The sequence below is a fragment of the Plectropomus leopardus genome, chromosome 10, assembly GCF_008729295.1.
Source record: "Plectropomus leopardus isolate mb chromosome 10, YSFRI_Pleo_2.0, whole genome shotgun sequence".
In the NCBI taxonomy this organism is placed as follows: Eukaryota; Metazoa; Chordata; class Actinopteri; order Perciformes; family Serranidae; genus Plectropomus; species Plectropomus leopardus.
In genome coordinates, this window is record NC_056472.1 from 28,763,745 (window position 1) to 28,776,932 (window position 13,188).

At 38.3% G+C, this 13,188-nt stretch overlaps 1 protein-coding gene across 1 annotated transcript; it reads left to right on the plus strand.

The window, feature by feature from the left end:
* The first annotated feature begins 3,224 nt into the window (after nucleotides 1–3,224).
* Nucleotides 3,225–6,657, plus strand: LOC121949580 (CD209 antigen-like protein E). The gene is made up of 6 exons (XM_042495310.1): nucleotides 3,225–3,354; nucleotides 3,432–3,533; nucleotides 4,228–4,386; nucleotides 5,245–5,387; nucleotides 5,982–6,085; nucleotides 6,429–6,657. Exons 1-6 carry the CDS (start codon nucleotides 3,285–3,287, stop codon nucleotides 6,580–6,582), a joined length of 732 nt encoding a protein of 243 aa, XP_042351244.1. The 5' UTR covers nucleotides 3,225–3,284; the 3' UTR covers nucleotides 6,583–6,657.
* Nucleotides 6,658–13,188: the final 6,531 nt, after the last annotated feature.

Here is a 13,188-nt window from a genome sequence, read left to right on the forward strand (position 1 = left end):
CTTGGCTGTGTTTACTGATTCTCATGTTTCGAATTGTCTTTTCTCGTGTACACTCATCTATGGCAGGGAAAGTATCTCTGTGACAGCAGGTAAAAAGGAAAGCTCATAGCAGTGCGGCAGCGTGCTCAGAACAATCCCGTCCAAAATTAGACTGCAACTGAAGCTATTTAGCAGAAGTGTGTTTCCTCTGAACTTTCGACTTTTTAAATTAAGATACAGCTGTGTTCCCACCGCCACACACACACATGCACCTGTAAAAAATCAAAATCTGTTTTTTCAGCATTACAGTTAAAGTATGCAGTGATATTTCCAAAATAAGGTCAGATTAGTGAAGAAAATCTCATGACTGACCTGCTGCAGGTGTCCATGAGTAATCTGATTACCTGTGTAACCTGGTTACTCTGTGTGACCTTTTTTCCTGTGTGCATGTGTTTTAAATGTGCATTACCAATCAACGTGCCTTGCCTTAAACCAAGTTTAGCCCTTTTTGACCCCATTTTTGATTCGCACAACTTATTTAAGAGTTGGGCTGAATCTCTGCATCATCGGGCGTCGTTTGCCGTGCGGCACAAAGCGAGAAGCGAGGACTGATCATCTGCTCCCGGACAGCCGTCAGATAGTCGGATGATATCTGACATGTCAGAAATGTTGGTCAGCCGGCGTAGGCTCTCGCATAGTTGACGCAAGGGGGGCATTCCATATATGCCATATGCCATGGCAACACACCGCTGGACGTCCCCAGATTAAAATTCAGCAACAAGTAGTGATAATGTCGTAAGTGCAGTATATGGCTGGTAGCATCTACACATGGAACGTTAGCAAATCTAATGTCAGCTCTCAAGTTAAAAGTAGTAAGCTTACCTCCAGTTCTCTGCAAAATGGACAAACCATGCAGTCCACGTCTTTCAAGCCATCTGCGTGTCCACATGCGCCGGCGCCTCTTTTTCTTGGAGGTTTCGGCACACAGGATTGCACAGATTATCCAGGCAGCACCCTTCTGCCTTGTTGGCATTGTTACTAATACCTGCCTCAGAGCTTTCAAACTAATCTTTTTCAACAGTTGTCAAGAGCCAGGATGGTCCGCAGGGGCTGACGGGCTGCTTTTACACGTACAGAGAGCTCTCAGGTCGTAGCTTGATGATCGGACCGTACAGTGTGAGCACATTAATTGTGAGCTTTGGCTTTACATCATAGATTATTAATTCATACAAAATGAGTTTGAATTAAACGACATTCCTAAAGTGGTACAGAGTATGCCTTGCCTTACATATATAACTGCCTCTTAGCGTCTTTTATTATTGTATTTTAGAATGTAAGTTCAAGAAACACTTAAAATGAGTAAATATAAAAGGAAACAGTTTAAAGATTGTTATTTACAAATCATCTTGTATTCTCACAGCTGTTTTCTGTAACTTAAGTTTCAGTGTTTTAGCATCTAGTCTTGGTTTTGTGAGTGTAAAAGCAGCAAAAAGAACAATGATAAGCGCTTACAGCAAATATCTATGTACTATTATAGATACAACTAGTTATCGCAATGGCAGGTCTTTTATCATTTTATTTGTATTTTTTCTGGAATTGGCTGAACACAACTTCAAACATCTGAAAGAAAAGCAAGACAGACAGCTAGAGAATATCTCATGTGCGGACCAGAACAAGTTGCTGTTTTAAGATAAGAATGCTGGTTTACCACTTCTCTTTTTCTTCTCAGACAGCTTTAGTTTCCCCTAAAAGATGCTATCAAGTGAAGAACACTCTACTGAATATTACTTTGCTGATCATAAAAATACGAAGACAATTTAGAGTACTTTGGAGGAAAAAAAAATCAAAGCGTTAATTGCACACAAATGATTTTAACTATTAGGTTGCTGGCTTTATCAAGTGTCATGTTCCTTGTTGTGGTGGAAGTTATTGTTATTGTGTTTGTAATCATGATCAGAAATAAAATCTTTTAAAATGTTTCTTGAGTGCTTCTTTCTCTCTCTGTTTATCAACATATTAAAATTAACTCTGCATAAATTCTCTCTTGTTTTTTTGCCTCTTTCTGCAAGTCACAGATGTTACATTTGCACCTTATTATGTAGCGGAAACGTTGAAAGTTATGGGTTAACGTATAGTTAGGTTTAAGCACAAAAACCACCTGGTCATGGTTGGCAAAATGGTCATGTTTAGGTGGTTTTGGGGGCACAGTCCTGGCCAGAAAAGTGGCGATGTCTCTGCTGTGGTAATCGACAGTTGAAGTTTTGAAAGATTCAGGACAGCCCTTTCTCATGGGTCATTAAGTTTGTATTAATTAGGCATGGTATATGAAAATATATATTATCGGGATATTATATTATCCCGATAATCGTCAAAATCTGCTTCAAGGAATACTTTAAGCATATTTTGAAAATCACTATTTGTATATCAATTGCTCACTGCACTTTACCTTAAATTCAAGAAGAAAACTGTCTCACATGTCCTCTATTCACGGTGAGCAAAGAATTAAAAAAAATAAAACTGCAAATTCTCACAACTTGATTCATTTATCTAGTCGCATGCGCAGTTCTTCCTAAACACAAGAATTTTTACGAAAAGCATGACAATATGAAACACTTCCACCTCCGAGCAGCGCGCTCTGATCGTCCCGTGTTTGTACTTGTGTGTTATATTGTTTGTGTAAAAATACTCATCACAATTTCTCAGAACTTAAAGAGACATCTTCAGTTTGCTCCTCATATCCACCTGACAGTCCAAAACCCAAAGACTCATTTCCGATCATAAATGACAAAGAAAAGCAGCAAAATTCTCACTTCTCAAGAGGTTGGGTTGGGTAAATGTGTGAAATTTTTGCTCTAAAAAAAACTGAAATGATTAATTGATTATTATCAGAATTGTTGGCGAATCATTTTTCTTAAATCTGTCTGGTATCCCACTGAGATCTCCATGAGGTAGGACATTTTTTCATTTCTTTAGCTGATTTTTCCAGCACAGACAGGGTGCAGAGGTATATGACAGATTAAATTAGACTTAAAAATATTTGCACTGTATGGTTAAATGTGGGGATATAAATAAATGTAAAATGACAATTGAGACTTGATTTTAATTTATTTTAGGTCTTCCTCTTGGGGTCCTGGTAAGGACTTAATTCTGTTCATGTGACAATCATTGCACAGATGTGGCTTTTTTTCACACTCATGACTTCCTCTTTTAAAGACAGAAATGATGACCAGCAGTTTCATCATTTACGTGTGCTGTAGCCCTCGCTGCAGAGCTGACCTAAGAAATACTTGACATCCTCGTGAGCGATGGAAGAAATCTATGTCAATGTTGAAAATGCCAAACCTGTCGACACGAGCCCTTCAGCAGCTCCAGCAGGTGAGTATGTGAACAGATGTATGCTATCACCACTGTTGTAATATTAACTGTATTCACTGGTTTTCTTCTGTGTTCAGGTCCCAGGAGCTCAGAGAGGAGATTTCTTCCAGCTGTTATCCTCTGTCTGGGGCTGCTCTGCCTTTGCCTGCTGGCCGGACTCATCGGCCTCACTGTGCACTGTGAGTCTGAATTTTATTCAAGTTAAATCAGTTTTAGCCTCTGACTTTCAAAAGGGATATTCTGATTTGAAAGATGCACTTATTTTACTAAATTAATGCTTTTCTTTTTTTACTTTTATCCATTATTTACATTACTTTTCATTGTCGTTCTTTTACCTTTAAAAAATAGTTGTTTTTTTTAAATCTATTACGAAAAATAAACAACTAATAAGAAAAATTAACTTCTTTAAACATTTGTGACAGTCAAATGGTTTTTCCTCCTAAAAGGTCATATTCAAGATCTTTATCCGACTCGTTCAGAATCAGCAATTTTACAGGGACTAGACGACTGCATTGATTCGGTCCACTGAAGCTCCATAAAACCAGAGTCATAACAGAGTTTCACTTCAGCTTTGTGTTGAGTCGTTTAATAGACTGCATAGATCTGGACTTAATTTTGCATTTAGTAACTCTCTTAAAAATGAACCAGGGACCATGTTCGATGCTGTATCCAGTTCTCTCAATACATCTATGGTACCTCCCCAGTAATTAAAAAAATATTTGATGTTCCTCCTCTCCTCTCATAAATAAAAAACAGTCCCTACTGAGCATCTTTTTAGAACCTTACGGCAACATAAGGAAATATTTTGACTAAAATACAGAAACGTAGTATCAGCATGAATTCATGAGGTGTTATTATCTTGATTTCTTTCAGATCGTGACCTCGCCCGTGATTCAGCTATAGTTTTCACCACTGTCAAAGCCAATTTCACTGAGCATCTCCAGGCCAGAATTAAAGAGAGAGACGTGCTGAACGCCAGCCTCACTGAACTGAGTCAAGAGCTGGACAGACTTCAGAGTTTGTTCAAACAGAGTGAGTGTAATGAACACCATCTGACATTGTTTTATCCCACTCTCAGCTCTGTGAACTGTACTTACAGTCCATTAGCCTTGTCCATATAACTTTATTTCAACCTCTTGGTTTATTTAAACGTGAATTTATTTATGTACAAGCCACCTTTTCCAACTAGAAGTCTTATTATCATCTATATTATAGCTGAAAGCCACAGTTTCAGTGCAAATGTGATGTTTTAAATGTGGCAGCTTTCAGCTGAGTCAACTTAAATATGAATGGATTTATTCATGGTAGTAGTAGCAGCAGCGGTGTTAGTATTAGTAATAAACTTCCTATATAATGTGTATATGCGTGTGTGTGTGTGTGTGTGTGTGTGTGTGTGTGTGTGTGTGTGTAAGACTTTACTTCACTTCCTCTGAAGATTGTCATCAATTGACAATACAACTTGGATTGTTTGTTTTTCTATCACCTTTCTTTTGTCCTGGTAACTGTTGTGTCAGTTAGAAACAGCGCTGTAAGTAACTGACTCAATTATATGAGTAACTTGACTGAAGATGAGGGGGGAATTATTTTAGATTCATGTACACAACAGTTACATGTATTAAAAAAAGTCATGCAAGTGAAAAGAAAAACAAAGAATCCAATGCAAGCCAACAGTTAAAACACAGGGATAAAATATAATGTCTCCAAAATATAAAATCTATTCATGATAGACAGTTATTACAAATGAATATACTTCATTTTGAACAGGGTGTGTTAAATGCATTGGTGGAGTGCAAAAGTTCATCAGGAAGTCACATGATCAACAACTTACTAGTAGAAGGACATGAGTCTTGCTCTTGATCTTTGATCTTTTTTTTGTTTGTTTCTTGACAGAGAAAACCTGTCCTGCAGGGTGGAGGATGTTTCATTGTTCGTGTTATTTCCTCTCCACTGTGTCTGATTCGTGGGAAAACGGCAGACGGGAATGCAGAGACAGAGGAGCAGATCTGGTGATCATAGACACTTATGAAGAACAGGTAGTGTGTGTGCATGTGCGTGTGCATATGTGTGTGTGTGTGTGTGTGTGTGTGCGTACGTATGTGTGTGCGTGTGTGCGTGCGTGTGTGTATGTGCTACTCAACTCATTTTTCTTTTTAGTCTTGATCCAAATTAGGAACTTAATTTATTGATTATTATAGTTTTGTGCTTTTTAAATGTAATGTTTTTGTTGCAAAGATGCTTTTTTATGGTGGATTGTAACTATGTTTTTTTTGTTATTTTTGTTTTTATTTTGTGGGTATTAAATGTTACTGCACTCCCATCTCTTGTTAGGAATTTTATTCTTTATAAATATCTACTATATATTTAGTAGTTACAGCTTTGGACTTTAACTGTGTATAAGCTACAATGATTTTCACACACATAAGTTATCAATTGTTATTAATAGTTATTAACTGCAGTACAACACATCAGCATCATAGACAAAACGTCGAAGATGTGACTTCTTCACACTGAGAGTTAGGTCATTTTTTAAATGCCTATACTAAAATTATTTCCACGTCTGACATATTGCACTTTTAAATTTAAGATATACGCACCATTCTAACTTTTTGTTTTTTTATTTTGAACAGGAATTTCTCACTAATTTCGTCAGGGGACACACTTGGATTGGTTTGAATGACAGAGACAACGAGGGCACCTGGAAATGGACGGATGGATCTCCACTGACTGATGCGTAAGGCTCAGAGAACCTTATATTGTTAGAGACATGCAACTGCTGCCCCACGTTACCGGGTTCATTTTTTAAATGTCGGAATAATTATTATATGAATCAAAGGAAACTGAATGTTCAACATTTCTTATAAGCGTAGCTGCTATACATTGAGAAGTAAACTTAGTTGTTAAAAGCCAAGAATCCAAAATTTTTGTTCATGAGAAAAACTTAAAGCTGCATTAAATGTTTTGAGGTGTTTTTTTTTTTGTTGTTGTTGTTTTTTGTTTTGTTTTGGGCCTTAGTGGGTCACTTGGGGAAAGTGAAAAATCCTTTGAAAAAACACTTCCTTACTGACCTCCTGTAGGTACTGGAACGGCAAGCCTGATAACGGTGGTGGAGATCCACGGTGGGGTGAAGAGGACTGTGTAGAAATTTTAGCCAGCAGACAGACTCGATCAAACTGGAATGATTTGAGATGTGAGGACTCTCTGCCATGGATCTGTGAAAAAATAGCCTAGCATTTAGAAGCTGTAGTTGTTAAATTATAAAAGTAATATTTTGTCAAATTTGCTGAAACTGTCACTAAATCCACGCAGGAGACGGATAGTCCAAGAACATTTCTGCCTTTTGACATTGCTTTCAATGGCATCTCTGTACATGAACAAGTACAACCAATCAGAGCCAAGGATTCTTTCACGCAGCTGTCAATCATGACAGTCATTGCTCAAACTGTCGAGCTCGGCAGCACTGATTACATATGTATCAAGACTGTGTGACTGCATTGCCTGTCTCGTCCATATTTTAGTGTGCTGTTTAGCTGTAAAATGAGAGTGTTTGTTCAGGCCATGCATTTTGACTATTTCCAACCTGGCGACCAAGTCATAAATACTTCATATTTTGAAAAGCATTAAAAGTACAAATACAAATAAACATATTTGCATAAGGTTTCGATATTTGAATGGTCTTTGTAGCTGAAAGAATGCAGAAGTTGTGGTAGATCTGAAAATATAAGGAACATTGTAGTTTCATGTCAGCAGACCCATGTCAATAACAAGTCCTGATGAATGTTCCTTCTCATTTTTCCTTGACCTTGTGATGTTTTCTGTAGAGGTGAAGGGAAACAGGTTAGAAAGCAAGATTATTTGAACTTTGCTCTGCAGTGTATGCACTACCTGTCTGTTTTTTTGCCATTATTGGGAAGCAACTAAGCAGGATGTGACTTAACAGAAAATGATGTCTTTGCATGACAAATGTTAATGCAACCAACAAGACTTAGTCACTAACATATAACCCAGCCTGTGCTGCATAGCTGACCCATCAGAAAATCGTTGGCATCAATGGAGGAAATCTATGCCAATGCTGAATATGACAAACCTGTTGACTCAAGAGGACCCTTAAGAAATCAGACAGGTAAGAATATTTATTATCATTGTTATTATTGCTGTTGTAATATTGACTGTGTTCACTGGTCTGCTCTGAGTTCAGGTCCCAGGAGCTCAGAGAGGAGATTTCATGGAGCTGGTGTTCTCTGTCTGGGGCTGCTCTCTGTTCTGCTGCTGGTCGGACTCATCGGCCTCAGCGTCCACTGTGAGTTACAATCAAAGTTAACCCTTTAAAACCTGCATCCCGTCACCTTTCTTGTGCTGCTTTAAAATGCCTGTAACAAGTATTTAAATCTTTGAGCTCTGAGCAAATATGTTTGTGTTCTTTCCAAAATATGTGAAAAAATTCCACAAATTGCAAGAAATTAGTACATTTAGAGAATTATTTTTCAAAAGCTAGTAAAAAATACGTAGGGAAAAAGAAAAACAGCCAGGAAAAAAACTATAATTATCATATTACATGTTCAAAGTTATCTTATAGAATCATGATAATTTTCAAGCACTGTTTAAGGTAATTTCCTTCTTTTTATCTTTTTTCATGCTTATTTTTAGGCAAATTCCTTGGACATATTACTAATCTCTTGCTAATTTTTGAGTCATTTTTCCCTAAGTTGCCCTTTTCCCATGTTTTTAAAAGAAATCAAGCCAATCTGCTCAGGTTTTATAAAGGGTTAAAGTTCGGCTGAACTATCAGCATCATCATACTCTGGAAGATGAAAATGTTCCCTCTATAGATGTGCGTCACTCTTTTCACTTGATGTTTTTTTTTTTGTTTGTTTTTAGATTTCTGATTTCTCTTTTTTTGAGCAAATCGTTTAAAAGCACTGAGAGCAAGTTTGTACTTGTGCAAATAATTTCTAGTACATTGTCAACTTTCTCATGCTTGATGTGTCCTGCACCAAAGACGTCTACATGCCAATATTGAGTCACAGTTTTTGCGCCACTTACTCACAACAGGAAGTAGGCGTTGTATGACAGACATTTGATTTACATGTCACATACGTTGTGTGTAAATAATATACAGAAAAAAGGCACATTTAGTGGGTGTTCTTTAGCACCACATGGTGGTAAGATCTGCTACAGTTTCTCTACACTCTTTCATTTCTCACAGGTTGGTTAAGAGTATTCGGGTTATCTTTTACAATCATGGGGAAAATATGAAGGAAGTGTGAAGTCATTTGAAATACAGTGGACATTTGTGTGAATGCAGAAGATAATTTGTGTCTTAGTGAAATGTCTGTTGATGATTTCAGGCCGTGTCTCTCAAAGTGGAACAGTTGCAGATCTCTCCATGATCAAAGACAACCTGACTGAGCGTCTCCAGGCCAGTGAAAACAAGATCTCTTCCCTGACTGAAGACAGAGACAGACTGAAAGCCAGAATCAATGAAATGACTGCAGGTTGGACAACTCTCAAACCCTTCAACAAGGTTACACCAACCAAATGAGCATTATTATAGGGTCCTGAAAGTGACATGAGTCCTGTTAATCTGTAATGTCTTTTTTTATTTTTTTTTAATTTGACAGAGAAAACTTGTCCTGCAGGATGGAGGAAGTTCAGTTCTGCCTGTTATCTCCTCTCTGATGCGAGTGGCTCCTGGGATAAAGGCAGAAAGGACTGCAGAGACAGAGGAGCAGATCTGGTGGTGATCGACAGCTCTGCAGAGCAGGTACAGAGTGTGTGTGTGTGTGTGTGTGTGTGTGTGTGTGTGTGTGTGTGTGTGTGTGTGTGTGTGTGTGTGTGTGTGTGTGTGTGTGTGTGTGTGTGTGTGTGTGCGCGCGCGCTTGTTAGTCTGTTTGCAAATTCATGCCTGTCTCAGTGCGCTATCTCACTGTGGAAAACAGACAGACAAAACAGTAACCTGTAGTAACAGTTACGCTGTGCTCCAACAGTGGTAACTACAATGCAATAAACTATTAATTTCATCCATTCGTCATCATATTAACGTTACTGTACCTTTGTCTTTCCCCCGTCTTTCTTCTTCTTCCATCCTTCTTTTCCTCCTCTGGGCGCCAGAGAGCTTTTTGTTAGACATTACTAGTCAGTTATCAGCATCTTCATCTCACGTCACTTCAGAATCAGATAACCCCCTCTCTCCCCAGAGGGCAGGTAAAGTGGAACGAGCCAGGGAAGGGGGGCCGGAGGCGACAGGAAACCAGAATAAAAGGCCTCTCCATTATTTAATAAGCTTCTTTTCGATGCAGTGATGTTGTTGTGGGCTTATGTCATATTTCGAAATGATAGCAGTAATACTATTGGCAATAATAGTAATTGTTATTGTACACTGTACATTTTGATTCTTTTTGGCGTCCTCCTGTGGATGACGGCACCCTCAGCATTCGCCTATACAGCCTATGCTCAGGGCCAGCGCTGCTTGCAGTGTTTGTTGTAAAACTTTCCTTGTGCTCAGAAAAGCTATTTCAAAATGATGATTGATACTATGTAAATTTAACGAGGAAAGTGGAAACTCGAGGTGGTTAAGTAAAGATGTGGGGGAGTGGTTAGCAGGAGAAATGTCAATGTGCATTTTTGTTTAGGACTGCAAAACCCCAAAGTAACCCTGGAAGCTAGTAAGTTTTTGTTGCGTATGCACCAGGCAAGCATTTACTTTTAACTGAAGAGGCACCATGTTGGGTTCTCTTATCTAATTATTGTTCTGCATAAGACAGCCTTGTTGTCAGCTACTTCTGGTTTACTTTTCATTCATTTTATTTATAAGGACAACATGATAGCCATATGTCTAATTTTCATCTGTAGTGCTTTGGCAAGATGTTTCAAAATCTGTACAATGATAAAATTCACACAGGAACAGAACCAGAAGACAGCAATAGCCACAACAAACAGGAACTCCAAAGACAGAACACAAGCCGTGCATGCAACATGAAGCAACGAAATATTACTATGCATAACATAACTACACCACCAAAAGTAAATTTCGATGTAAGAAATTAATATGACGGGATCAACATCCAAGATATAGTAACGCTATACTCCAAAACAGGGGGAAGGCAGGAGGGTTATCTGTTCCCAATATCAAAATGTATTATCTCTCCTTCATGGTCAGGCCACTGTCAAGATGGGTTGATAAGGATTTTGATGTACCATGGGTGGAGATGGAGAAGCATGTTGTATCTCCATATACTTTTAAAGATGTTCTTTTTACCGGTTTCTCTCAAAATTATTGTCATATTAAATTTGGACCAACCATTGAATACTCAATTCAGGTTTGGAACCCGATTGCTAGAATAGGTCAATGGGACACTAAATAGCACTTAGATACCCCTATATTTCAAAACAATTTATTACTTTTAGGTGGAAAGCCAGCCACCTTTCCCCATTGGCAAAAACAGGGAGTTCATACATTGTCCGATGTATGTAATGAAGATGGCCTCAGATCCTTTCAAGATCTTTAACAAACCTTCAACTTGCCCAGCACTTCTTTTTTCTTTTGCTTACAGTTGCGCACCGCAATGTGCACTTATGGTGTCCCATTGAATCAACCCTTGTCTCCTCATCCCTTAATGCATCTACTGAACTGTAAAAAAGTTAAAAGTGGTCTTGCCTATATAATAAGTTATAAGAAAAAATAAATGGACCCACTGGCATTGTCACTGTTTGGACCCTTATCTTAAAAATATTGATTTAAATACAAACCCCAATTCCAATGAAGTTGGGACTTTGTGTAAAAGGTAAATAAAAACACAATACAATGATTTGTGAATCCTTTTAAACCTATCTTCAATTGAACACACTACAAAGACAAGATATTTAATGTTCGAACTTTATTGATTTTTGCAAATATTCACTTCTTTTGCATTTGATGCCTGCAGCATGTTCCAAAGAAGCTGGGATAGGGGCAACAAAAGACTGGGAAAGTTGAGGAATGGTCAAAAAACACCTGTTTGGAACATCCCACAGGTGAACAGGTTAACTGGAAACAATGGCTCAGTCGTTCACAAGCAAGGATGGGGCGAAGTTCACCACTTTGTGAACAACTGCGTAAACAGATAGTCCAACAGTTTAATAACGTTTCTCAACGTACAATTGCGAGGAATTTAGGAATTCCATCATCTATACTCCATAATATCATCAAAAGATTCAGAGAATCTCTGCACAAAAGTGTCAAGGAAAACCAATATTGAATGCCCATGACCTTCAATCCCCCAGGCTGTACGGCATTAAAAACGACATCATTCTAGAAAGGATATTACCACGTGGGCTCAGGAACTCTTCAGAAAACCATTGTCTGTTAACACAGTTTATTGCAACATCTACATGTGCAAGTTAAAACTCTACCATGCAAAGCAAAAGCCATATATCAACAACACCCAGAAACATCACCAGCTTCTCCGAGTCCACATTTCAAATTGTCTTTGGAAATCATGGACATCGTGTCCTCCAGGCCAAAGAGGAAAAGCACCATCCAGACTGTTATCAGCGCAAAGTTCAAAAGCCAACATCTGTGATGGTATAGGGGTGTATTAGTGCCCATGGCATGGGTAACTTGCACATCAGTGAACGCACCATTAATGCTGAAAGGTACATACAGGTTTTTGAGCAACATATGCTGCCATCAAAGCAATGTCTTTTTCAGGGACGTCCCTGCTTATTTCAGCAAGACAATGCCAAGCCACATTCTGCACGTGTTACAACAGTGTGGCTTTGTAGTAAAAGAGTGCGGGTACTAGACTGGCCTGCCTGCCTAAAATGTGTGGCGCATTATGAAGCGCAAAATACGACAACAGAGACCCCGGACTGTTGAGCAACTGAAGTCGTACATCAAAGAATGGGAAAGAATTCCACCTACAAAGCTTCAACAATTAGTGTCCTCAGTTCTCAAATGTTTATTGAGTGTTGTTAAAAGGAAGTGATGTAACACAGTGGTAAGCATGCCCCTGTCCCAACCTTTCTTGGAATGTGTTGCAAGCATTAAATGCAAAATGAATGAATATTTGCAAAAAAAAAAAAAACAACAAAGTTTATCAGTTTGAACATTAAATATCTTGTCTCAACTCCTCCTTTGACCAGTTTTTGTTGGATGTTCTTTTAGAAGAAGCAGTTTGTTGTTTAGAAGCAGTTTGCCATACTTGAATGAGAATAAACCGGTAAGTCAGATGGATAGACTGGATGGATCAAATTCCAGTACTAGAGTTAACCATTTTGCAGGGCTTGTGGTGCTCATAAATATGTATCCACTGATTAGCAAATGTCTCTTTCACCATGGAAGTCAATGAGAAAAGTCTTTTTGGGCCACAGGCCATCATGTACTTCAACTGTTTGGCTAATTCAAAAATTGACTTCAAAGTCCAGCTCACATCCTGGGGGCCTGGTATAGAAAATTTGTAGGTTTGCCATGATTGAGGTTTGTGCTCTTTTAGCCTTATACCAAAGTGTATGCATTTTTTTGTTTATCCTGATTAGTTTGCCCCAGTACCATTGCTTGACCACCTTAGCAGGCACAATAAAACCTAATGCAGTGCTCATGCTATGTCGCCTCCATACAAAACATTTAACACGGTATTTTACGGTATTTGCTTCTTCCTCCACTTAATATTTGATTATGATAATAAGGTTACAGCTGAGTTTTGTGTTAAAATAAACTGTGAACTGCACATACAGTACATTGTGGTTAAAACTAAAGTATCATGTTGGCTTCTTTATATTGAATAGATGTTTCTTGATGAGTTCAGAACATATGCTTGGATTGGTTTGACTGACAGAGAAAAGGAGGGGACCTGGAAA

Excerpts from the sequence above, each read along its gene's own strand:
- LOC121949580 (XM_042495310.1), top strand. The coding sequence starts at position 3,285 with ATGGAAGAAATCTATGTCAATGTTGAAAATGCCAAACCTGTCGACACG. Across the intron at positions 3,355-3,431 it reads CCCTTCAGCAGCTCCAGCAG|GTCCCAGGAGCTCAGAGAGG; the intron begins GTGAGTATGTGA and ends TTCTGTGTTCAG. Across the intron at positions 5,388-5,981 it reads TAGACACTTATGAAGAACAG|GAATTTCTCACTAATTTCGT; the intron begins GTAGTGTGTGTG and ends TATTTTGAACAG.